The sequence below is a fragment of the Bos taurus genome, chromosome 8 (genome assembly GCF_002263795.3).
Source record: "Bos taurus isolate L1 Dominette 01449 registration number 42190680 breed Hereford chromosome 8, ARS-UCD2.0, whole genome shotgun sequence".
NCBI classification, from domain to species: Eukaryota; Metazoa; Chordata; class Mammalia; order Artiodactyla; family Bovidae; genus Bos; species Bos taurus.
In genome coordinates, this window is record NC_037335.1 from 74,815,064 (window position 1) to 74,841,779 (window position 26,716).

Sequence of the window (26,716 nt, forward strand, 5' to 3'; positions counted from 1 at the left end):
CTGGGAGTACCTTTTTTACACAATTCAAATAAGTATTATAAAAAATACAAATGTAACAGCTTACATCTTTTGCTTACTAATCCTTTCTCAGCAAAATTCCCCTACAGTTTCATATTGTACATCTTTAATAAATCTGAATTTATTTAACGGTATGACATGAGAAACATTTTTCTGTAGTCACCTACCTTTCCTAAAATCATGTATTGATTATTGTATTTGATATTTTTCTTTTATCATCCATTACTGTTCATAATGAAATATCTTTATTTTTTCTAATTATAAAGTGAGGCTGTTTCATGGTTTAAAAAAAAAAAGGCAAACTGTAAAGAATTATACAATGTAGAAAGTGAAAACCACTCATAAATCCACTACACATGGAGTGGAATTTAGTACTCTATCATAAAGATTACATTTTAAATCAGTGGTTAGTCACTAAGTAGCTATTTGGGAAAGTTAAGCTGGATCTATGCCAATTTTATCACCCTAATCAAATGCCAGATGGATCAAAAATTAAACACAAAAAGAAACACAGAAGTATTTGAATAAATCATGGGAAAAAAGATGGATAAAATATGATGATACAAAAAACTGTTACCTGTATAAAGCAAAACCATACATTAAGTCAAAAGACAAAAGTCAAAGCTGAAAAATATTTGCAATGCATATTACCAAAGTTGATTTCCTCAAACTACAAAGAGCTCTTACAAATCAGTAAGAAGTAGTCCAAAAGAGAAATGGGCAAAGGATATGTACAGACTTCACAGACTAGGAAATACTGGTGGCTTTTCACATATAAAGATATTCCACTTCATTCATGATGAGAGGAATGCAATTAGTACTACTAAAAGGTTAGACTACAAACAATAAGCAACTGCTTACATATACACATAGAATATTCCATAAAGATTACACAAGAAAGTGGTAACTCTGGGTGCACCAAAGAAGGGAACTGACTGGCTGAGGGACAAAAGTGGGGAACAAGAGCCTTTACTGAATAACTGTTCTGTTTTAGAAAATGTTTTATCAGATGTACATCTTACCCATTCAAAAAGTAAATTTAAATTGTAACTATAACAGATAACTTAAAAACAATAACAGATAATTCTCCTACTAGAAAAATTAATATATTTAAAATATTTACCTTTCTGATTTTTCCAGTCGTAAAGTTCCATACTTCAATGAATCCGTCAACAGACCCAGTAACCAGATATTGACCATCTGGAGAAAATCGAGCACACTCCACATGTGATTTCTGACCAAACTGTTTCAAATGAAACAATGAAACAGATGCATTTTTATCTAGTGGCCTTAAAACAGTTCCCATTTTAATCTTTTGAGAGCTCGGCCCTAGCACAGAGTCATAGCCAGCCTATATTATGGAGTTTGGAAGGGTGTTTCTGTACCCAGACACAAAGAAATGCTTGATATATTCTCTCCAACCAGTTTAACACTGAGGTTCACCACTGAAACTAATTTGATTTTTTTTTTAATGACATTGGTATTTCCAAAGAAAAACAAAAAAAAACTATTTTAGCAAGGGACTTAAAACAAATAATCCTGTTAACTCAAACAGTAAGTTTTTACCAGAATCAGTCACTGTTAACATGATTTTCACACTTAGTATGCCATATGTTCCTATTTTTTTTTTAATCTGGGGGAAAAATTCATTTTTTCAAAATAAATGGTTGTTTTTCTACACTATTTTTTAAACAAATTTTTTATCACTGTTTCTTTTCATGACCTTCATCTAAACAAGAGATAACGTGTGACTAACTCTAAGAGAACTAATTAGAGCCGATAGAAATGCTTGGGAAATGTATCTGGAGCATTTATCAGCATTGATTTTGCCATTAACAGATGGAAACTACAGTACATTAGACAGATGAGAACAGAGAAAAGCTCTATTATGAGTCTCATTTTAAATGCCCCAAAAGGAAGTGTTTAAAACAGAAAATCTTCGTCCAGCAGCATAATTTAATGGATTTCTATTTGTCGCAGGGTTTTGCCAAGGTAAATAAAAGTGCTGCTCAAAACTATCTTTATATGCAAGTCATAACATATAATCCAGAAAAGACAAATTCAAAATACTAAGCCAAAGATGTTATGAAATACTTTTAAATCTATAAACTCAATCAGAGCACAAATCCAAAAAGAAATTATAATAAAAAGGAATAAAAAGGAGATGGCGAAGTAGTAAATACAGTTATAATTCTGGGAACTGCAACAATTACTTCATTATGCTTTTTACTAGAAAAGTCTCAGAAAGAAAAAAAAAAAAAAAAACGCAAAAAAACACCAAGTACCAGCCATTAAGATGATAAAATTATTTTCCTCAAACACCACTGAAGCCCACTTTCCAATCCAGGCCTGGTCCTTTGCCAAACATATAGCAGGCAAAAACACAAATGTTGAACAGGAAAATTATGTAACAGAGTTCATGGTTTTTAGTCCCAGGCTTAACCTGAGAGCTAAAGCATTTTTCCAAATGCAGGATTCCTGGGAGAAAGTCCAAGGGCAGATGATGGGTCAACATCCAATGAATGTCCACTTGGTAATGCAGCTGAGGTGTGCCACTGCCAGGCCACAGGGGGACCTCAGTGGTCACTAGCAGTAACCATGAATGTTGTCAGAGCTGAAGAATGACTTCCACTCCCCAACCCAAGCTACTGGCACAGGGCCAGGCTGAGCAAGCGTACACTGAGTTCCCAACAAGTGATTACCAACTGGGCGGTCGAAGGATCCTACCTTAATATGCCTGCTCAGCTGTGTAGGAAACTTTTCTTCTTCTACATCTTTGACAGCTGCTTTGCCTCTGAACAAATCTATGGTCATGCCAGGAGGAAGCAATCCTTGGTGCTGCTGCCACTTCAATGCCTATGAGAAAAGAAATCCACTTGGGTGCTTTTAAAACCTAGTCCTGATTATTCAAAGCCTGAAAGGGTGAGGTTCACAGGAAATATGAGTTATCCAGACCCACCATCTCTGGCCATCCAAACACAACACAGCCTGGGCTATTCTGTGTGTTCTAGGACCAGAGGTTGATCTCAAGGTGGAAGGGGATTCTCAGAGCCAATGGGTCCAAGTTTCTACAGCCATTTTCTTAATAGATGTGACTCCTATTATAAATAAAATTTGAAAAACAAAAATTTCCCATAGTTCCCAACATCCAAACACAGCTACAATTAGCACTGCATATGTTACCTTTTAGTATTTCCCCCCAACATGTTTAATTTATATAGCTGTAATTATACCTTACGTAAAATTTTATACCCTGTTTTCACCTATCATTATATCATGCTATGACATAACAAACAAACTTTTTCTATTCTAACATTATATTCTCTACTAGTGGATGTTTCATAGCTTATTTAATATATTAATGGACATTTACATTGCTTCTAATTTTTGCACTCATCTAAATAATGCTGCAATGAATAGCCCTGGATGTAAGGCTTTTTCTATTATCAGGATATTCCACCCCCCCAGAATAGATTCCTAGAACAGAAATTACTGAATTGAAAAAAGAACACAAATGGCTAAGGCTCTTTAGACACACTACCAAAATGTTTTCCCAAAAAACCACAACTACAATAGCAATCACAACTGCATTATAGGGAATGGAAAAACCATGGACTTTGGAGACAGACGGCCCTAGTTTGTCAACTAAGCTATTCTGAATCCCTAATTTGCCAACTAAAAGTCCAGAAAAAAGCCTAATTCCTAGAGTTGATGAAAGGATGAAACAATATATGTTACATAACACAGGGACATGATCAGTGTTTATTCTCTTTTCCCTGTTATATCAACAAAACTCAATAATTTTGGATGTCATTTAAAAACTCTAACGAGTGGGAAATTATGCCCTACTTTAGTAAATTCTCTGATTAGTCTGACCTCTTCTATTAATACATGTTTGTTAATGACATATACTTCTTCTGTTAACTGTTTACTCATGCTCTTTGTTCACTTATCTACTGTTGGCTCACATTTTTTTTTAATCAATTTGTAAGCTTTTTAATGTGATCAAGATATTGTATCTTCGTATTTCCCAAAAAGAATTTTTTTTCCCAATCTACCTATTTATTTATTACAGCTTTTAAAGGTTTCATCTAAGTTAAACTCTCAAGTAATGAAATTTGTTGACATTAACCTTGGTGTCTACTCCCTAATAACAGGAAGTCCTGTAATAGGAGGTCTGATACATCACTACCTAACTTGATCTATATTCTTAAAATATATATCTGAAATTATGATTATAAAATATGAGAGAGGACTCTGATCTGACATTTCTCCCCTATTCTAAAGTAGGGGCCCCAATACCATACGCTAAATAATTCTTCCTGTCCGTAGATTCTCTGACAGTCTCATTACCATCTACTGAATTCTGATAAATAATAGGGTCAATTTCTTGTGCTGTTGCACTGGATGCTAACTATCAAAATGATTTAAACTATGAACCTCTGTTAAACGCTTCACTATTTCTAGGGCTAATATGTTCAACATTCTTCTTCCCAAAATTTCTTCGATGAATATACTTCTCTAAGTTTATATTTCCAGATGAATACTAGAATCTTTGTGATACATTTCTAAACCTATTGTGAACTGGTATCAACCGTCAGTCCTATCCAAGAAAATCAATGTTTTATCATCTTCTCAAATTTATTTCTCCTGGAAGCTTTGAAAGGATTCTCCTTTTTTAAAAAAAGGAAATCATTTTTTTCCCACAAAGTTAGGGCTAGAATTTTTATATTGTATAAACAAGAACTCTGTTTTCACTGAATATTTGAACTGGCTAGTGCTGATATACAGAAACGCAATCAACTTCTGAATATTTTATATCTCACAAATTTACTAAATTTTCAATTTAATTCTTTAACCACTATAGTTGAAATATTTAATGTTTCTACAGTTTTTTTCTTTTCAAAGTCCATATTTTGCTTATTTTTCATATTTTACTGTAATGACCAGAAGACTTGACTTATCTCCAATCAATGGGTACTCTCTGCACTCTTTACCTTTAGTCTACAGCAGTTTCAAATCACTCCCATCTTTTAAAGGAAAAAACAAAAACCCCTCTCTTACCCTCTGCTTTTCAGCTACTATGGCCCTCTTCCTTCTACATTACCCTCATCTCCTTCTTTTAACTACCAACCTTCATAAGTCACCTATACTTGCTGTCTTCACACCTCAGTTAATTTGCTTCTAACTTGCTATAACATAGCTTCTGTCCCCATCTTTCCACTGGAAGCGCACCTCAGATATCCCTGTGACCAAAACCAGACTCCCTTTGTGACCCTAATCTTCTCCATGCTCTTGGCTGCTCTCAACTACAATAACCTCTCATCTGCTTGAAACTCCTATTGCTTTTTCTAACCCTATTCTTCTTGGTTTCCCTTTTCATCTCTCTGGTTGTTCCCGTCTGTTTATCCTATGGACTTTAAGTGTTCTCTATGGCTTTCTTCTCAAATTTTTACTCTTCTTAGTCTACCTGCTTTTCCTAGGTAGTCATATTTTCATATATGGCTTCAATTACCACTGCAATTTCCAAATCTATAGCCATAGCCAAAACCTCAAAGTTGAAGTTCAGAGTCACAAATCCCAGCACATACACTGGACATCTCCACTTGTCTGATAGGAACTTCAAAATTAGTACATCCCAAACTGATGGTCTGCTTCATCCAGTCTCTTATTCCATCCTAACAAACTTGCCCTTCTTTTTATATTCTCTACCAAGTCAGTGAAGCCAGAATCCTAAAAGAGCACCCAGAATGAAAGCCTCACTCACTCCTCGTATCTAACCAATTAAATGTGGAGGACAACATGAGGTTATTTCCACTCTTTCTAGAAACCCCACTTGAAGTGACAATAATAAAGGAATAAAAAAGGTACATAACCCCAAAAGACACAGAGAATGAAAAAAGTAACAGCAGAAGAAAAACGTTAAATTTAAGAAGCCGCAAAGAGAATGGACCAGCTTGGAAACCAAGAAGAACAGATAAAAATGAAACCTAATTACGCAAGGTGGGAATGAAGAAGCCATAAGCAGTAAGCCAAACTACCCTGCAAATTCCAAAAAAGCTTAGGAATTGAAGGCACCACACACCCCCTCAAGGACAAGGCAGGGCATGTGGCAATGATAAAATCTGAATAAAGAGCAGTTAGCATCCAGAACCGATCTCAACCCTATGCAACAGGCGACTGCCTTGCCCAAGCCTCAAGAGAAACTGCATGGTCGATTTTCTGGAAAAGCTGAGATCCTGGGCTACGGAAAAAGGCAGAGCTGAGGGGCAGAGTGTAAGTAAAAAGCTACACGAAAACAGGGGGATTAAGAGCAGGCTTGCATGCTAAACAGGGAGATTTCTCTTAACCTCCACCCCCAGGCAGGAAACTAGAGGAATACTCTGGAAAAGTTGATCAGTCCAAGAGAAGCTTCACTCAGTCTTATCAATTCTCAAACTCCACCTTCCATCCCTTCCCACACAGTTCCCAGCTTTTCGGTGCTTCACTCTGAAATCTGAGGAAAGTTTTTTTTTTTTAACACTGGCACTAAAACAAATAGGTAGAAAAAAAGGAACTCAAAGAAAGTAGGGACACAATAGGGAGGAAAACAGTTTTAAAACTTGAATAGAGACCCACTGTATAGCACAGAGAACTGTATTTAATATCTTCATCTTATAATGACCTATAATAGAAAAAAAATCTAAAAATTATACATATTCAGTTATATATGTATATACACATATATATAAATATATATAGAGAGAACGAGAGAGAGGGGGAAACAGGGAGGGCGGGAGGGAAGGAGAGAAAAAGAAAACAGCATCACTTTGCCACAACCTGAAAATAACACATCAATGTAAAATCAACTATGCTTCGATTTAACACACCAACAACAATAAAAACAATTCAGGAAAAAAGTAACTTGCACTATCATCCTAGTTTTCCTATTTTGGGGGACTCAATTTCTATGTGTAAGAACTACAGACTGACTGAATAATGAACCAACTACCTTACCCATTATCCCATCCCCACCCCCTCCTTTAGTTTCTGCATAATTTCTCAACAAATGGAGCATGCTCTTGCTGCCTACACAGTTTGGGAGCTAGGCATGAAATTTAGCCATATTAATGGTGGAAGAGTATGGGGCACCAGATCAAATTATGCCATTCCCACCAGTGATAACTTTCTTTAAAACATTACCCTAAGCCTCTGTTCGGAGAAGGCAATGGCACCCCGCTCCAGTACTCTCGCCTGGAAAATCCCACGGACGGAGGAGCCTGGAAGGTTGCAGTCCATGGGGTCGCTGAGGGCTGGACACGACTGAGCAACTTCACTTTCACTTTTCATTTTCATGCATTGGAGAAGGAAATGGCAACCCACTCCAGTGTTCTTCCTGGAGAATCCCAGGGACAGGGGAGCCTGGTGGGCTGCCATCTATGGGGTCGCACAGAGACTGAAGCGACATAGCAGCAAGGCTCTGTTCCTGTTGTGTTCTTAACACATCCCCACCCATCAACAGAAAATTGGATTAAAGATTTACTGAGCATGGCCCTGCCCATCAGAACAAGACCCAGTTTCCCCCTCAGTCAGTCTCTCCCATCAGGAAGCTTCCATAAACCTCTTATCCTTCTCCATCAGAGGGCAGACAGACTGAAAACCACAATCACAGAAAACTAACCAATCTGATCACATGGACCACAGGCTTGTCTAACTCAATTAAATTATGAGCCATGCCGTGTAGGGCCACCCAAGATGGACAGGTATGGTGTAGAGTTCTAACAAGAACTGAGAAGGCAATGAATGGCAAACCACTTCAGAATTCTCGTCTTGAGAACCCATGAACAGTATGAAAAGGCAAAAAGATAGGACACTGAAAGATGAACTCTCCAGGTTGGCAGGTGCCCAATGTGCTACTGGAGATCAGTGGAGAAATAACTCCAGAAAGAATGAAGAGATGGAACTAAAGCAAAAACAACACCCAATTGTGGATGTGACTGATAATGGAAGTAAAGTTCGATGCTGTAAAGAGCAATATTGCATAGGAACCTGGAATGTTAGGTCCATGAATCAAGGCAAATTGGAAGTGGTCAAACAGGAGACGGGAAGAGTAAACATCGACATTTTAGGAATCAGTGAACTAAAATGGACTGCAATGGGTGAATTTAACTCAGATGACTTTTATATCTACTACTGTGGGCAAGACTCCTTTAGAAGAAATGGAGCAGCCATCATAGTCAACAAGAGAGTCCGAAATGCAGCACTTGGATGCAATCTCAAAAATGACAGAACGATTTCTGTTCATTTCCAACGCAAACCATTCAATATTACAGTAATCCAAGTCTATGCTCCAACCAGTAACGCTGAAGAAGCTGAAGTTGAATGGTTCTATGAAGACCTATTAAGACTTTGTAGAACTAACACCCAAAAAACATGTCCTTTTCATTACAGGGGGCTGGAATGCAAAAGTAGGAAGTTAAGAAATATCTGGAGTAACAGGCAACTTTGGCCTTGGAGTACAGAATGAAGCAGGGCAAAGGCTGATACAGTTTTGCCAAGAGAAGGCACTAGTCATAGCAAACACCCTCTTCCAACAACACAAAAGAAGATTCTACATACAGACATCACCAGCTGGTCAATACCAAAATCAGACTGAGTATATCCTTTGCAGCCAAAGATAGAGAAGCTCTATACAGTCAGCAAAAACAAGACTGGGAGCTGACTGTGGCTCAGTTCATGAACTCCTTATTGCCAAATTCAGACTTCAATTGAAGAAAATAAGGAAAACCACCAGACCATTCAGGTATGACCTAAATCAAATCCCTTAGGATTATACACTGGAAGTGACAAATAGATTCAAGGGATTAGATCTGATAGACAGAGTGCCTGAAGAACTATGGACAGAGCTTCATGACATTATACAGGATGCAGGGATCAAGACCACCCCCAAGAAAAAGAAATGCAAAAAGGCAAAATGGTTGTCTGAGGAGGCCTTACAAATACCTGTGAAAAGAAGAGAAATGAAAGGCAAAGGAGAAAAGGAAAAATACACCCATTTGAATGCAGAGTTCCAAAGAATAGCAAGGAGAGATAAGAAATCCTTCTTCAGTGATCAGTGCAAAGAAATAGAGGAAAACAACAGAATGGGAAAGACTAGAGATCTCTTCAAGAAAATTAGAGATACCAAGGGAAAACTTCATGCAAAGATGGGCACAACTAAGGACAGAAATAGTATGCACTTAACAGAAGCAGAAGATATTAAGAAGAGGTGGCAAGAATACACAGAACTGTACAAAAAAGATCTTCACGACCCAGATAATCACGATGGTGTGATTACTGACCTAGAGCCAGACATCCTGGAATGTCAAGTCAAGTGGGCCTTAGAAAGCATCACTACGAACAAAGCTAGTGGAGGTGATGGAATTCCAGTGGAGCTATTTCAAATCCTAAAAGATGATGCTGTGAAAGTGCTACACTCAATATGCCAGCAAATTTGGAAAACTCAGCAGTGGCCACAGGACTGGAAAAGGTCAGTTTTAATTCCAATCCCTAAGAAAGGCAATGCCAAAGAATGATCAAACTACTGCATAATTGCACTCATCTCACACACTAGTAAAGCAATCATCAAAATTCACCAAGCCAGGCTTCAGCAATACGTGAACCATGAACTTCCAGATGTTCAGGCTGGTTTTAGAGAAGGCAGAGGAACCAGAGATCAAATTGCCAACATCCATTGGGTCATCGAAAAGCAAGAGATGTCAGAAAAACATCTACTTCTGCTTTATTGACTATGCCAAAGCCTTTGACTGTGTGAATCACAATAAACTGTGGAAAATTCTGAAAGAGATGGGAATACCAGACCATCTGACCTGCCTCTTGAGAAATCTGTATGCAGGTCAGGAAGCAACAGTTAGAACTGGACATGGAACAACAGACTGGTTCCAAATAGGAAAAGGAGTATGTCAAGGCTGTATATTGTCACCCTGCTTATTTTAACTTCTATGCAGAGTACATCATGAGAAACGCTGGGCTGGATGAAGCACAAGCTGGAATCAAAATTGCCAGGAGAAATATCGATAACCTCAGATATGTAGATGACACCACCCTTACGGCAGAAAATGAAGAAGAACTAAAGAGCCTCTTGATGAAAAGTGAAAGAGAAGCGTGAAAAAGTTGGCTTAAAATTCAACATTCAGAAAACTAAGATCATGGCATCTGGTCCCATTACTTCATGGCAAATATATAAGGAAACAATGGAAACAGCGACAGATTTTATTTTGGGGGGCTCCAAAATCACTGCAGATGTTGACTGCAGCCATGAAATTAAAAGACACTTGAGCCTTGGGAAAAAAGTTATGACCAACCTAGACAGCATATTAACAAGCAGAGTCATTACTCTGCCAACAAAGGTACGTCTAGTCAAAGATATGGTTTTTCTAGTAGTCATGTATGGATGTGAGGGTTGGACTATAAAGAAACTGAATGCCGAAAAATTGATACTTTTGAACTATGGTGCTGGAGAAGACACTTGCGAGTCCCTTGGACTGCAAGGAGATCCAATCAGTCCATCCTAAAGGAAATCAGTCCTGAATATTCATTGAAGGACTGATGCTGAAGCTGAAACGCCAGTACTTTGGCCACCTGATGCGAAGAACTGACATTTGAAAAGACCCTGATGCTGAGAAAGATTGAGGGCGGGAGGAGAAGGGGATGACAGAGGACGAGATGGTTGGATGACATCACCGACTCAACAGATATGAGTTTGAGTAAACTCCAGGAGTCGGTGATGGACAGGAAGGCCTGGCGTGCTGCAGACCATCGGGTTGCAAAGAGTTGGACACGACGGAACGACTGAACTGAACTGAACACTCTCCCCTGGCAAACATCTGCAACCTGCCTATGTACTTACCATGCCTCACTTCTCCTAATCTCCTGTAAGTTTCTTAATTTATCCTAATAATTGTTGGGCTTCCCTTGTGACTCAGACAGTGAAGAATCTGGCTGTAATGCAGGAGACCTGGGTTCGATCCCTGGGTTGGGAAGATACCTTGGAGGACAGCATGGAAAGCCACTCCAGTGTTCTTGCCTGGATAATCTCATGGACAGAGGAGCCTGGCGGGCTAGTCCATGGGGCCACAGAGAGTTGGACACAACTGAGCGACTAAGCACAACAGTCATTACTTTCTATCATACCATAATTTACTAAATGCTGTTTACTATTTAGTGTCCGTCTTTGCTACAAGAATATAAACTCCTCCAAGAAAAACATCTTTATTTCATGGATATATCACAAGTATCTAAACAATGCCTGGCACATATCGGGTGCTTAATACTTGTAGAATGAATGTACACATGGCCTCTCCTGATATTATCTTCTGTAGAAATTCTGAATGTGACTACCTCTTAACTATAGTAAAAAAAAGTTTTTTTATTAGACCTTAACATTAAAAATATTTCATATATACATTAAAAAAGATGCACAAATTCTATGAAACAAAACAATTTGTTAACATGCATATGTAAACTCTGGGTGGTAGGATTCTTATGACTTTTCTTGTATTTCAGAATAAACAATTAAAACCTTCAAAAAAAAAAAAAGAGGTAAGAGACACTGCTTACACAAGCAAACTCTCAAAAATTTACCCCTGTGTACCCTTTCTTAGGAAGTTACCAGAAGTACTCCATTAAAACAAGGTTCTAAACTATGAGAAGGAAAACATATTTCTGAAAAATATGACCCAAAACTCTCAATATGAAGATGAAAGAACTCCCAGTACAATCACTATGCAGAAAACCATGAGAACAAGATAGAGAAGGGCCTCAGGGAAAATATCAGCAAGCAGGGGGAAAGAGAGAATTCTTACACTTATTGGAACGATACAGGATGAAGAAGCAAAAGTTACACAGAAAACTAGGCAAAAGAAAGAAATTAAGCAATTGCTGCAAAGAATCATCAAAATTACGTAAGAAATTAGTTATTTTTTTGTCTATGAGCAATATTGATGTAAAGATAATGTAAACATTGAAATGATTTAACCAAAAGTTGTCATATAACTGTACTGAAAACCCAGAGAAAGAAGAATGTGTGCATGTTGTGGGGAACAGGTAAGTGAGAAATCAACTTCCACTAAAGTCAACAGTTAATGTTTAAAACTTTTTCTAAAAAAAAATCAAACTATGACATTATAAGCATGATATTCAGCTACAAAGGTAAATGCCAGAGTTAAAAATGGTTGTGGGAAGTAAGAAGGTGGAAAACGGCAGATGGAACTATTTTCTCACTAAAAGCCCCGAGAAGTCAAAGTGTTAGTCACTCAGTCGTATCTGACTCTGCGGCCCCATGAACTGTGGCCTGCCATATTCTTTACCATTTGAGCCACCAAGGAAGCTCTAAAAACCCTGAGGTACTACTTCAATTATACCCATCTATCACTTCGATAAAAAGTAAATTAAGAAATAAAGCAGCTTATTTTTGAATTTCAGACACACTGTAAGCCTCTAACAGTAGCTTTTTTGCCCCTTTCAAAATGCAAATTGAGTGTAAACAGGATATTTACATCTCTATTAATGACTTGTAACTCTGCTATTTATGTAACATCCATCACTCTAGATAGCTTTAGAAATAATAATGACAATGCTACTACTACTACTACTGCTTAAAAAAATAAAAAAGAAACACCACTGGCAGCTACCATTTACTGCGTATTTAACAAGGTGCCAGTCAATATACAATTGCTTTAAGTACATTTTATCTCATTTAATCCTTAGTACAACACCATGATGAGTAAATGGGATCAAAAAAGTTAGGTAATGTGTCCAATACTGCATAGCTGGTAAGTGAGAGAGCTCAGATTCTAACCATGGCAAATATTTGTTCCAGTGTTCTGACACGATGATCAACAATGTCAAGACAGGACAATAAATTTTATTGTTACTCTAAATCTGTCTCCAGAGTGTATGCCCTTAACCACTAATCTGCACTACCACTCCCAGGAAAGATGAATGTGGCATGGCACAGCTATCTGTACAAGCAGTTCTATAGATAGTTCCCAGTTCTTAGGTTAATTTCTTTAGCTCATACATAGAGTTTATACACACGAAACATTACCAGGAGTTCACAGGAATTTCAGTTCCAAAGACTTTAATTACCTGACCCAGCAATGCCATGAGACGAGATGGAGGCACCACGCTGACTTCCCCAGCTAAGGCCTGGGCGATGGCTGCTCTTCTCTTCTCTTTGCTACTGCCATCGGGGTATGCCTGAAAAAGGAAAGGGGCATAGCATCATTTCCAAGAAATGGAAAAAGATATAAATGTGCTTATTTTTTAAAATTAACAACAGTAATGAAGCAGAAACATTCAAAAAACAAAAGATAAAAAGAAACTACCCAGTTAAACAGGGGATTAATCAATTAGTTTTTTAAAATGACATCTCAATTCTACCCACTTGCATTTCGAAAGTATGAGCTGAGACAGAACTGAGGTCAGCCAATCCACACTGTTATTTCTGAAGAGTCTCATAATAATAAATAATAAATATATGTCAGAGTCTCATAATAATAAATATATGTCAATAATAATAAACTATGTAAAAGCCAGAGTTGTTTTTTCAGTTTTTTAAAAATCTGCAAAGCCAAGGATTCTTTCACATTCTTTAGTAATTTCTTTCAATCAAATGACTCCCAGCCCAGAAGTTCTTTAACAACTCTAACTTAAATTCTATCCTGGCAATATAAACTCCTTCCTTTATCCTCATGGTTTTCTTGAGTTTACTCTAACTTCCTGTTACTCAGGGCCTATTAAATTCTTCTTCCTCCTAGTTAGACAAGCTTCTGCTAAAAGGCTGGCTGAGAAAGGATGAAACTATATCTAAGGGTTTTGAAGAATAAAAGAGTATCAATCATAATGCTCTACCAGGAGCATAAGCAGCTGAGAAGCAGAAACATAAGCTTTTAAGAAATAAAAGAACTGCAAGGAAACTGCAGTGGTTAAGAGCTAAGGACACAAATGCACAGTGAACACACCAACAGTAGAGCAGGGCTTCTGGGCAGGTACTTAGGCCAATAATGGAAACAACACCAGAATAAACTTTCTGCTGAACACATAATCCTATATGATAGGGTGTGTGCAGTAGAGAAGGCCTCAAATACTCAGAAAATTGAACAAGACTACCCTCTTTAACATATGCAAATTTCAACCAATGTAAATAAACAAAAAAGTATCATTGTAAAAATTATATCAAAATTACAAAAAGTATCCAATAACATAGTTTAAAAAAAGATCACAGTATTGCACATTTTCAAAGTTAACAGCAGTTTCTTTTCATTATCAGTCTTACCTCTCGAGGATCGAAATAAGACCTGGCCAAGAGGTTTTCCAGGTGAATATACCGCTCTGGCTGTGTTTGTTTTAACATGATCATGGGGTCAGTCTGTCTCAGAAGAGATCTGGCAGCACCCAATTCTCGGAGCTCTATCAATTCCAAAACAACCTGTAAAATTGAAAGAAAGTGGCAGTTTCAATGCATTCTCTTAGCTTGTTTTCTTTTTCAGTACAATTTCTGACACAGAAATGGTCTGCCAAAGTGATTTCCAAATCACAAACCAGGAAATGCCCCTTTCCCTTTCTATAGGCAATTTCACACAGACAACTAAAGTAGTTATACAATAATAACTTCCATCCTTCCCTTTTATCTACCAATCTCCCCTCCTCTCAGGTCTCTTATTCCAAATGTAAGATGCTAAAGAAAACTAAAGATGGAACTACATCCATGGGCTCCAGAGAAACTGTCCTTCTGTTACCAAAACTTTCTTTAGAATTACTAAACCCACATGGATTTTAAAGAAACAAACCCATTTCCCTATTTTTACTTCAAACCACACAACATTCTTATTTCCAGAAAGTCTACTTGGTTCTCTTGTACAGATAAGCAATTTTATGATCTATGTGCTGGTTTCCTGGCATAGAGCTTCTAAAAACCTTGGAATCTCCCCACTGATGAATACCCTTGCTATTCATGAGCCCTCTGCATCACACCTAGTTAAGCACTACGAAGATGGCTCAGAATAGGAGCTGGTTACCACTAGGACCAACGACATGATTTGAGGGTTGTTGATACTTTGAACCAGCCCAACCCCAAAGAAAGTCAAAGAACTGGGGGTTGAATGAAAAACTCTGGAGCTTCCTGGTTGATGAATACTTCAATGCCAGGCGACAGACTAACTCTAACTCCATGGGGAGAAGGCACTGGAAACTCTGGTTCAGTACCCTCCCAAACCTTACCCTATATGTCTATTTGGCTGGTACTGATCTCTTGCCTTGATAATAAAACTGCCATCATCACTGTATCATTTTCTGAGTTCTGCGTCATTCTACTGAAATATCAATTCTGAGTGGGTCATGAGGACCCTTAAATTTGTGGCCAGTTGGTCAGAAGCGTGGGTGGCCCAAGACATCAACGTACTCCTGGTGTGTGAAATAAAGACAGTCCTATAGAGGACTGAGCCCTTAACTTGTGGGGTCTACACCAACAAGTTAGTGGTTGGTTAGTGGAGGTTAGTGTCAGAACTAAACTTCAGTACACTATTTGGTGTACGAATGGTTGATGTTAGAATAGATCATTTAATGGTTACTTGAGAAATAATATCAATTTGGGGGAAATCTTGGCTTTTCCAAGAAGAGAGATAAAAATACGGAATATTGGGACTTCCCTGTTGGCCCAGTGGCTGAGATTCCACGCTCCCAATGCAGGGGGCCCTGGTTCAATCCCTGATCAATGAACTAGATCCCGCATGCCACAACTAAGACTCAGTGCAGCCAAATAAATAAATAATAAATAAAATAAACATTAAAAAAAAATAGAGAGTAACACTCAAGCTTTGAAAGTAAATTTTAAGGGCTGTGACAGCCCAAAAGACTTGCAGAAATCCTTACGGATGCTCTCTGGTCAGGGAGGCCCACAATAAACCCAGGTCCAGGAATCAGCATCATCCCCACTCTTACCTGTTCATAGAGGTCAATGAGGGTTTTGTCTGGCAATTTCAGAGACTGTATAGCCTGTAAAACAGTATCCCAATGGCCACTATTAATGTCAGCCACAAAACTCTCAATGCTGTCCACTGTATTCAGAGACACAGTCGTCTCTTCCTGCAAGGTGGCTAGCGCCCGATGTAGACTGTTCTCCTTGAGGTACTGCATAATGAGCCGGATCACACTGAAAGAAGCAAGCATGTCATTCAGCTCACGGATCCTCACTCACCAAAGGTGCCACAAAACTAGGCCCAGTTTATTTTTCTCTGCAGCCATCCTCCCTTCATTACCTGCTTTCCATTTATCACATGAGTAAAACCTTCCCTCCCTCACCCCCCACACCATAGAATCTGAGTTACAGAAGACCCTGGGGATCATCCAGTTCCTACTTCGAACTCGTAAGTAGAACTGGGGTTCAGTGAGGGGAAATAACTTGTCCCGTGTCTCAAAGTCAGTTAGAAAACAAGATAGTACCAAGAAGACTCTCATACTTGCAAGGTCAGAGATCTTTTTACTATGCCAAGTTTCTTGTTAATTCATATGAGTCCACTGTTGCACACTTTAGGAAAATATTTTAAACCTAGTCTAGTCACTGACACAGAATACTCTAAATGACTGGATGGTTTGGTCCATTTTTAAATGACAGCAAAAAAATATGAATTGAGACCTTTTTAACAGGGATTTGTTGAACACAAATAAGTAGAGCTATATTAGATGTAAATTCAAAACAAAGTTATGTGTCCTCACAAAAATAACACCTACCCACTGCCATTATTACCAAAATTTCAGGACAAGTGAAATAAAAACATGTGAATACACTTTCCCACGGGAAAGAGAACCCAGACAATCTCCAAATATTGAGAGAACAAGCAACATTTTCAGCATGTGACAGAAAACTTACAAGTTAAATATATATACAATTAAAACTTCTTAATCTTTGGCTTAGTATTAAGGAGTCTGGTGAATAATTTTCCATACAGACAGTAAAAGTTCATGTACATTGCTGTACTACACTGTTCTTCTCTTGCCTTAGAAGTACACATATGGCTCATGCAAATTTCTACTGGACAGCACGAGTATCAGGGGTCACACTGTCCAGATTGGAAGAGATTTCAAATTGGAATTTAGTCTATTCTCTTGCCTGGGAGAGAAATAATCAAAAAACAATGACCAATGTTTACTTGACCAGTGTTCACAATATATCAGGTACTGTTCTAAGCATTTTGGATTCAGTTACTCCTCAAAACAACCCCATGAGGATGGCATTTACTCTTATGTCCATTTTACAGATAAGGATTTGGCCAGGAAACAGAGCTAAATGGAAAAAGGAAGATTCAAAGTGGCAGTGTGGGAAGTGAGCATATCTTGTTATTGTTCAGTCACTCGGTCGTGTCTGACTCTTTGCGAACCCGTGGACCACAGCACGCCAGGCTTCCCTGTCTTTCACCTTCTCCTGGAGCTTGCTCAAACTCATGCCCATTCATTGAGTCAGTGATGCCATCCAACCACCTTGCCCTCTCTCATCCCTTTCACCTCCTGCCTTCAATCCTTCTCAGCACCACGGTCTTTTCTAATGAGTCGGCTCTTCGCAACAGGTGGCCAAAGTATTGGAGCTGCAGCATCAGTCCTTCCAATAGCCCGGATAGGAGAGCAAACCCCCTCTTCTTAAAAATAGTTCTTGCATAAGGGAACTAAATACTGCTACTCACAGTAGTCTTTTCTTTCATGGGCCTTTAAGAGACCCCACCTTGGATCCCTGCTGTTCCAGCACCACACTGTTCCCCACAGCACACTTCCATTTACACTCCCCAAATGAGACACGATGCTTGCAAAGAACTCGTATTTGCTAGAGCCAAAATCAAATTCACTTTCTTCTTTGTGTAATACATAAGAGTTAAAAGTTTTGGAGATAGATTGGGATTTGAATTGATATTGATAATAAAAAACATGCAGCAGCTCAGGGCTGGGAGAATGACCTGTTCTCACTTTTGATTCAGGGTCTGAAGTACGGAATCCTTTCCAACTCCTAGCTGTCTTCATCGCCAGCACTCTCCATCACCCTTCTTTGTTTTACTTTTCTCCACAACACTTACCACCATCTGTAAGCCTATTTTACTTACTGCTTTTGTCTGCTGTTTTCCTTCCTCTTTCTATAAGGGCAAGGACTTTGGTCTGCTTCATTCACTACCATATTTCCAGGGTCTAGAGCAGGTACACAGCAGACTTCAGTATTTCCTGAATGAATAAACCTCCGTTCCTCCTATGGCAGATCTTGAGGACAAGTCCTCTCCCTTACACTCATGACGCAAATGTTAAATCTGCCGATTTAATTATTAAGCGTTGGCAAGAGCAAGTAGAGGATGGAGTCCTGGAGAAGTTCACTGGAGACTTTCTTCAGTCACTCATTAGTACCCCTCTCCCGCAAATCTATCATTCTCCTGGCCCAATTTCACATTCTGTCCCTCCCTTGTGGCTACACAAAGCTCACGGGCCAACCAAAATTCAGCGCCACACGGAACCTGATAAAACAAGTAGTTCTTTCATTTCAAAGACAATTATTGAGCATCTACGATGTACTAGGAACTGAGACTGTGATGAAAAGCAGCCCCCTAGGCGCCGACATACGCTAGAAGGGTGGGCAAACGGTGACAATACCAGATTAAGAGCTAGGCAGAAGAAACCAGAGGGCCGTGTAAGCACAGGGGAGGAAACAAACCACCGTGCTCAATGGGGGCAGGAAGAGAGGGAAGGCTAAGCGTGCAGCCCCCTTGTGCAGATGAGACCGGAGTCCTAACTGGATGGCTCATCTGCTCAGTCTCAGGGCGCATCAGGAGTCGGCGAGGGCTAGAACTCAGATTTTGCAGGCACGTCCTACCCCTAGCCCCGTGCCGCCTTCCACCGGGCTTTGGGCTTTCCGTTCGCTACTTTCTTGTGGGCCCGCCCCTGAAGCAGTCAGATCCCAGAAGCTTCTTTGTGGGGAAGTAAATACCCCTCCACTCCCCAACCTCTCGGACGCCTCCCTCGAGCAGCTTCCACCCCTCAACTCATCGACTCCCGGCCCGGCCACTTCGCGAACATTCGACACCATGAGACTCACTCGGAGGACTCGATTTCGATCGACATAGCGTTGTCTTTCCGGGCGCAGGCCCCACTCCACTCTCAGGCCCAGTCGCGCAACGCACCAACGCCACCTCCGGCGACTCACGTACGTCACTTCCGCTCGACAACGACGCCCGCTCTGGAGGCGGTGTGTACGGAAGAGGAGTGAGGACTAAGTGTGGGGCGGGGCAGTGCGGGGCGGGGCTTGCACGCAGGGCTGTGCGGGGCGGAGCTTCGAGGGCCTTTCAGAAGTCTGAATCTAAGCGCCTGGTCCAGAGAATTCTCCATTCTCCCTAAAGAAAGGGTTGTTCTTAAAGGACTGCCTTTTAAATTTTTAGTTAGTTTAGATTTAAAGATAGGGCTGGCAGACATAGAGAACAGACTTGTGGACAGAGTGGGGGAAGGAGAGGGTGGGATGAATTGAGAGTTCAGGAGCATCATATATATTACCATAAACAAAATAGATAGCTAGTGGGAATTTGCTGTATGCTTCAGGGAGCTCAACCTAGTGCTCTGTAACAACCTAGATGGGTGGGATGGGGTAGGAAGTCGGAGGGAGATTCAAGAGGGAGGGGACGAATGTATCAGTTCAGTTCAGTTGCTCAGTCGTATCTCTTTGCAACCCCATGGACTGCTGCACGCCAGGCTTCCTTGTCCATCACCAAGTCCCAGAGCTTGCTCAAACTCATGTCCATCGAGTCGGTGATGCCATCCAACCATCTCATCCTCTGTTATCCCCTTCTCTGCCTTCAATCTCAAGACCAGCCTCAAGGTCTTCTCCAGTGAGTCAGTTCTTCACAACAGGTGGCCAAAGTATTGGAGCTTCAGCCTCAGTCCTTCCAATGAATATTAAGGACTGATTTCCTCTAGGATTGACTGGTTTGATCTCCTTGCAGTCCAAGGGACTCACTCTCTCAAGAGTCTTCTCCAACACCACAGTTCAAAAGCATCAATTCTGAATTGTGTTCGCAGCCGCCACCGCGCCGCCGTGGCTCTCCAACGCCAGCGCCGCCTCTAGCTCGCCGAGCTCCAGCCGAAGGAGAAGGTGGGTAAGTAAGGACGTGTCTATACCATGGCTTGTACAAAGCAGACTGCCCACAAATGACCGGTGGTAAAACACCGAGGAAGCAACTCGCTCGCTACAAAAGCCGCTCGCAGGAGTGCGCCCTCTACTGGAGGGATGAAGAAACCACATCGTTACAGGCCTGGTACTGTGACACTCCGTGAAATTAGAAGTTATCAGAAGTCCACTGAACTTCTGATTCGCAAACTTCCCTTCCAGCGTCTGGTGCGGGACATTGCTCAGGACCTCAAAACATCTGCGCTACCAGAGTGCAGCTATTGGTGCTTTGCAGGAGGCAAGTGAGGCCTATCTGGTTGGCCTTTTTGAAGACACCAACCTGTGGGCTATCCATGCCAAACGTGTAACAATTATGCCAAAAGACATCCAGCTAGCACGCCGCATACGTGAAGAATGTGCTTAAGAATCCACTATGATGGGAAACATTTCATTCTTTAAAAAAAAAAAATTCTCTTCTTCCTGTTATTGGTGGTTCTGAACGTTAGATATTTTTTCCCATGGGGTCAAAAGGTACCTAAGTACATGATTGCAAGTGGAAAATAAGGGACAGAAATCAGGTATTGGCAGTTTTTCCATTTTCATTTGTGTGTGAATTTTTAACATAAATGCGGGGATATAAAGCATTAATGAAAGTCAAAATGTTTCAGTGAACAAGTTTCAGCAGTTCAACTTTATAACAATTATAAATAAACCTGTTAAATTTTTCTGGACAATGCCAGCATTTGGATTTTTTTAAAACAAGTAAATGTCTTATTGCTGCAACTATATGGTGTTTGTAGCATTTTTATCATACAGTAGATTCCATCCATTCACTATACTTCTCTAACTGAGTTGTCCTACATGCAAGTACATGTTTTTTATGTTGTCTGTCTTCTGTGCTGTTCCTATAACTTTGCTATTAAAATACATTAAACTATAAAAAAAAGCATCAATTCTTCAGCGCTCAGCTTCCTTTATGGTACAACTGTCACATCTGTACATGACTACTGGAAAAGCCATAGCCTTGACTAGACAGACCTTTGTCAGCAAAGTAATGCCTCTGCTTTTTAATATGCTGTCTAGATTTGTGATAGCTTTTCTTCCAAGGAGCAAGTGTCTTTTAATTTCATGGCTGCAGTCAACATCTGCAGTGATTTTGGAGCCCAGAAAAATAAAGTCTGTCACTGTTTCTATTGTTTCCCCATATATTTGCCTTGAAGTGATGGGACGGATGCCATGATCTTAGTTTTCTGAATGTTGAGTTTTAAGCCAGCTTTTTCACTCTCCTCTTTCACTTTCATCGAGAGGCTCTTTAGTTCTTCTGCACTTTCTGCCATAAGGGTGGTGTCATCTACATATCTGAGGTTATAGATATTTCTCCCGGCAATCTTGATTCCAGCTTGTGCTTCATTCAGCCCAGCGTTTCTCATGATGTACTCTGCGTAGAAGTTAAAATAAGCAGGGTGACAATATACAGCCTTGACATACTCCTTTTCCTATTTGGAACCAGTCTGTTGTTCCATGTCCAGTTCTAACTGTTGCTTCCTGACCTGCATACAGATTTCTCAAGAGGCAGGTCAGGTGGTCTGGTATTCCCATCTCTTTCAGAATTTTCCACAGTTTATTGTGATCCACATAGTCAAAGGCTTTGGCATAGTCAATAAAGCAGAAGTAGATGTTTTTCTGGAACTCTCTTGCTTTTCGATGATCCAACAGATGTTGGCAATTTGATCTCTGGTTCCTCTGCCTTTTCTAAATCCAGCTTGAACATCTGGAAGTTCTAGATTCATGTACTGCTGAAGCCTAGCTTGGAGGATTTTAAGCATTACTTTGCTAGTGTGTGAGATGAGTGCTATTGTGCAGTAGTTTGAACATTCTTTAGCATTGCCCTTCTTTGGGGTTGGAATGAAAACTGACCTTTTCCTGTCCTATAGCCACTGCTGAGTTTTCCAAATTTGCTGGCATATTGAGTGCAACACTTTCACAGCATCAACTTTTAGGATTTGAAATAGCTCAACTGGAATTCCTATGTATACCTATGAAATTCATATGTGTACCTATGGCTGACTCATGTTCATGTATGACAGAAACCAACACAATGTTGTAAAGTAATTATCCTCCAATTAAAACTAAATAAATTAATAAAAGATAGGGCTGATTAGTACATTGCAAACCAGGCAATATTTGCAGGAAAAGTTTATTGAGTTTAAATAAATGAAAGATTTTGAAGCCAAAACACAGTTTAATTAATCTAATTAGGAAAACTGAGACTCAGGATTTGCATACTCACTTCTTGGAAAGATCTAAATTATTTGTAGCCTTTTTTTTCCAACCAAGTATTTAGTTGAAAATGGTTTCACAGCAGTGGTACAATTACTGGAAAAAGAATGAAACCAGATGCAAATGTGTAAAGGGAGATTTGAGACTTCTTTTAATAGACTTGAAACCATACATCATTAAATTAGTAGAGTCAAATGAAATGTAGATATATCAATGAATTTCATATAAATTACTTTTAAAAATATTTTATTGCCATCCTGTACAATTTTTTTTAATTTGCAGCACAATGATAAGAAATATATGTTGTGAAAATTACATATTGAAATGATTTATTTGGAGATTTTCTACTGGTTTTCAGTCTTATCTGATATTTTCCCCAAAGGTCTGCCACACAACTTCTCTGTAGACTCTTAAATACTTCTCCTTCTTTCAAATCTTCTCAGTTTCCCATCAACTTGTGAAAGACATGGTCTCCAAGATCTCAAAGGTCTTAAGAGTCTAAATATTTGCTCCAACATGTAGTCAGATATCTAGATAGGGGTATGATTTCTGACATATTTTTTCACTATCCCATCTCGTGATGCAACATAGAAAATTATTATAACAGCTTCCTTGAAAAGAAGACAGTACTCATTTTCAACAATTAACATATGCCTTCATTTTCTCTACCTAGTACTTAACAGGTTATTCTTACTTGCATTAAGTCTACTTCTCTATTTTGCTTATACAAGTAAGTCTTCTCTATAATTACTTAAAAAATTTTTATTGATTTACAATGTTTTGTTAGTTTCAGGTGTACAGCAATATAATTACTTAATACTAAGTTTTATTCTAGTGTCCATCACACCTCTGCTATCATTTTGAATGGAATGGCTTCTCTTCTTATAATTTATATTAAATCTAAACTTGTTAATTATACATACAGCAAGCATCTCATTGCTTCATTATGTCTTTAGTAGTAATGCCCAAGGATTTAAATATTGAAATCCATATCACTATATTTTATAACAAATTAATTTATTTTTATTTTCCTACATATTAGGCTTTATATTAATATTTTAAATATCTATATGAGTAGATTGTGTTATTTGAATTTTAGGATACTAAATAAAAAGTTACAGAATATTTGGATGGCCTTGAGTCTAATAGTACTCACACATGTTGAGAAGATCCCTGCAGAAATTATTCCAACCAAGAGAATGACTCCAATGTCTTACTATTGTCCTTACTCTCATCTTTTAACCTTGGAAAGATATTTTAGAAAATAAAATCTTTTGTAATAAAGAAACATTTATGTGAAGTATGGCAATTCCTTTGGTTTCACTTCAGTTTCTATTTGTTCAGTCAATTATAGGTATAATTAAATTGATTACTTTTTCTCTAAAAAATAGCATATGTTGTATCATCCCATTTTATGAAAATACAGGTCCACAATTCCTTATCTGTAATTCTGAAATTTTAAAAACTGTGAAAATTGAATATGTTTTATATACTTTATAAGTTATTTAGCAGCAAAATCTGTCCTGAATTTAAGTGAGGCTATTTGCAGTCTTTTAAAAATCTTTTAGTGTGAACATTCTTATGGAGAAGTGTTAATATACTAAATTATGTATCACTTAGATCCTGCTGGGATATATAAGATATACAATATATATACCATATTATCTTACCAAAATATAAAAATTCCAAACTCCAAAACATATCTAGACTCAAGATTTTCAAAAAGAGTTTCATTAGCCTATTCTACCTACCTATCTACCCGGTCTGCTATTATACGTGTACGCAAAGGTTCTTTCCGTATTTGGACAAATAGTATATTCTTTTCATTATTATACATCATTAAAATTCCTTTTTCATAAGCATGTAAACATTTGATCTTTTTTTTTTAGTTTTCAAGAAAAGTTACAGTACTTAAAGACACAAATGTCACTTATCTGAAAAATTAACGTGTGGAAAAATTCAACCTCTGATCATTCTAATTTCATAAAAAAAAAAGTCCTCCAAACTAAAAAAAAAAGGTGTGTGGGAAGGTGTTTGGTGTTCGGGAGGTTGTAAACTACGAACAGAGGAACCTGGCAGGCCACAGTCCATAGGGTCACACAGAGTCGGACACGACTGAGTGACTGAGCACTCACACACAAACTATATTCTAGCTGCACTGCTTTTGCTGCTTGAGAAAAACTCCTGGTGCAAAGTAGCCTGTTTCAAGTCAGAACTTATTATTTGTTATGGAGTCTGTGGTTTATGCACCCATGGCAATCAGATCCTCAGACGCCATTCTTGAGAAATGAAACTTTATGATTACAGGTAGCAGCCGCAGATGGATGCTCACTCTTCGCTTCTTTGATATATTGGATTTTTAATCTCTGATTGACAGCCAATGTCCCTGGCAACACAAATCCTCCTCCTCCACATTTCTTCTGTAAGGGACTTAACTATAACATTTGTTACTATTTGTAGCCAAACTGCAAGCTTTATGTAGTTAGGGAGTTTCCCCTCTAAACTAACTGCTTATGTAAGTCTTCTGTATCCAAGCTACATAATCCATCAGTTTCCACAGGCTTTCTATACCCAAAGCATAAGCTTTATTATCTTGCTAATCCCTTATTAGCAAGTTGATAAGCTTTGACAATTGCTAACCATCAATTTGTCTAGGAAGTTTTGTTTTTAACACTAGACAATTAATGAGGTCTCTTACCTCTTCATCTGTACATGAATAAAGAAACTCAGGCACACAACACACTCATTTTCTAACCTCTAAACCAGGCAGTTGTGTTCATTAGGAAGATTCCAAGCCCCACTCAGAGTTGGGTCACAGCCTCCCAGACCTAACTTCTGGTGAACCAATAGCCTAGAGTGAACCCAAAGGAAATCCAGTCTCCTGATCACGTCCTTTCTGGAGAGTTGGCCCATCCCAGAAGTCCACGTCTCTGCAACCCATCTTCTCAATCCAGCAGAGGGCAGGCCAACCACAGAAAAGCTGCCGTTGTTTGCTTTTAAGCAGGAGAGAGAGGTTTATGGGAGAGAGATCCTATGTCCAGTGAAAGCAGAAGGTAGGGTCAATATTTGAGTGCTAAAATGGGGCAACAGTTTGGCCCTTCCTATTAAACTACACAATTTCATCAAGATAACATGGCAAAGACTAGAGAAAGATTATTACACAATTCTACCTGTTTGTGGCAGGACATGGTTTAAAGATCTTCTAACTCAACCTCCTCTTTTTAAATTCCCAACTCCTACAGGAATTCCTGCATCATCCGTGATGAAGGACCTTTTCTGTATACCTACTTGAATAAAGGCCACCCGTCCCAACTTGGAACAAAACATGCTTTCCTATAAATCCCAAAGAGCAAGCCTGTTCTCTTCAGAGACTACAATGGGGCTCTCACTCTAGAGTCAGAGTGTGAAGGAGAGTGTCTTCACATGGATAGCTTGTTTTCTTTTTCTTTTTCTTTTTGGCCATGCTGCATGGCTTGCAGGATTTTAGTTCCCCAACCAGGTATTGAACCAAGGCCATGGCAGTGAAAGTACCAAGTCCTAACCACTGAGCCACCAGGGAACTCCCCACATGGATACTTTTTTACCAGGGACAAAAGCCTTTCCCAGAAATGCCTTCTTCAGCTGGTCTCTTGGCCAAGGCATCATCATATGTCCATTGTCAAGTGAAAGCCATCACTGGCAAGGACTGGAATTACCATGCATGGCCTAAGCATGTACATGTGCCCCCTGGAGCCGTGAAGGGACCACTTTTCTGACCATCCAAACACAATCGCATATCATCCAGCGAGGAAGAGTAGGTGGTGCTAGTGGAATGACCCTTGGGTGGACAGCCGACCCTGTCTCAATGAGGCTGGTAGGAGGCACAGAAATCCTGTCACACGAAGAGCCCCACCAAGACCTCACGGTGAGGGAGTCCCAGGCTCGTGAAAATTCAACTATGCTGGTCGCTTCCCTTCTTTCTTTGACCATGGCTGAGGATGCTGTCCTCAGTGGACTAGCCGAGACCAGGCGTATAGGACTGAAGGGAAAAGGAAAGGAAAGACGCCTTCCAAGGAGAGCGATGACATGGGGCTGACGGGGCACAAACAATAGTTCTAGCTTGAGGACACAAGGCTTGGCCCGGACCTCAGCTACACAAGCCTATCTTGGAGACACTTGTTAAGAAAACAGCCGCACCAACAGTGCCACCTAAAAGGCAACCATAGGCACTCATGTTTTATACCATGTAACTTCTATCCGCTTCCCATACCA

The 26,716-nt window shown here is 39.3% G+C and overlaps 1 protein-coding gene and 1 pseudogene across 1 annotated transcript in view; one reads left to right on the forward strand and one right to left on the reverse strand.

Annotated features, from left to right (window-relative positions):
- The window catches only part of SMU1 (SMU1 DNA replication regulator and spliceosomal factor), a 29,019-nt gene extending 9,840 nt beyond the window's left edge, over nucleotides 1-19,179 (reverse strand). The window contains 6 exon segments of the mRNA NM_001038573.1: nucleotides 1,142-1,261; nucleotides 2,746-2,874; nucleotides 13,147-13,257; nucleotides 14,336-14,488; nucleotides 16,000-16,210; nucleotides 19,124-19,179. Of these exon segments, the coding sequence (NP_001033662.1) occupies nucleotides 1,142-1,261; nucleotides 2,746-2,874; nucleotides 13,147-13,257; nucleotides 14,336-14,488; nucleotides 16,000-16,210; nucleotides 19,124-19,149 (750 nt within the window). The 5' untranslated portion in view covers nucleotides 19,150-19,179.
- A 962-nt stretch (nucleotides 19,180-20,141) lies between these two features.
- Nucleotides 20,142-20,919, forward strand: LOC132345977 (histone H3.3A-like; annotated as a pseudogene).
- Nucleotides 20,920-26,716: the final 5,797 nt, after the last annotated feature.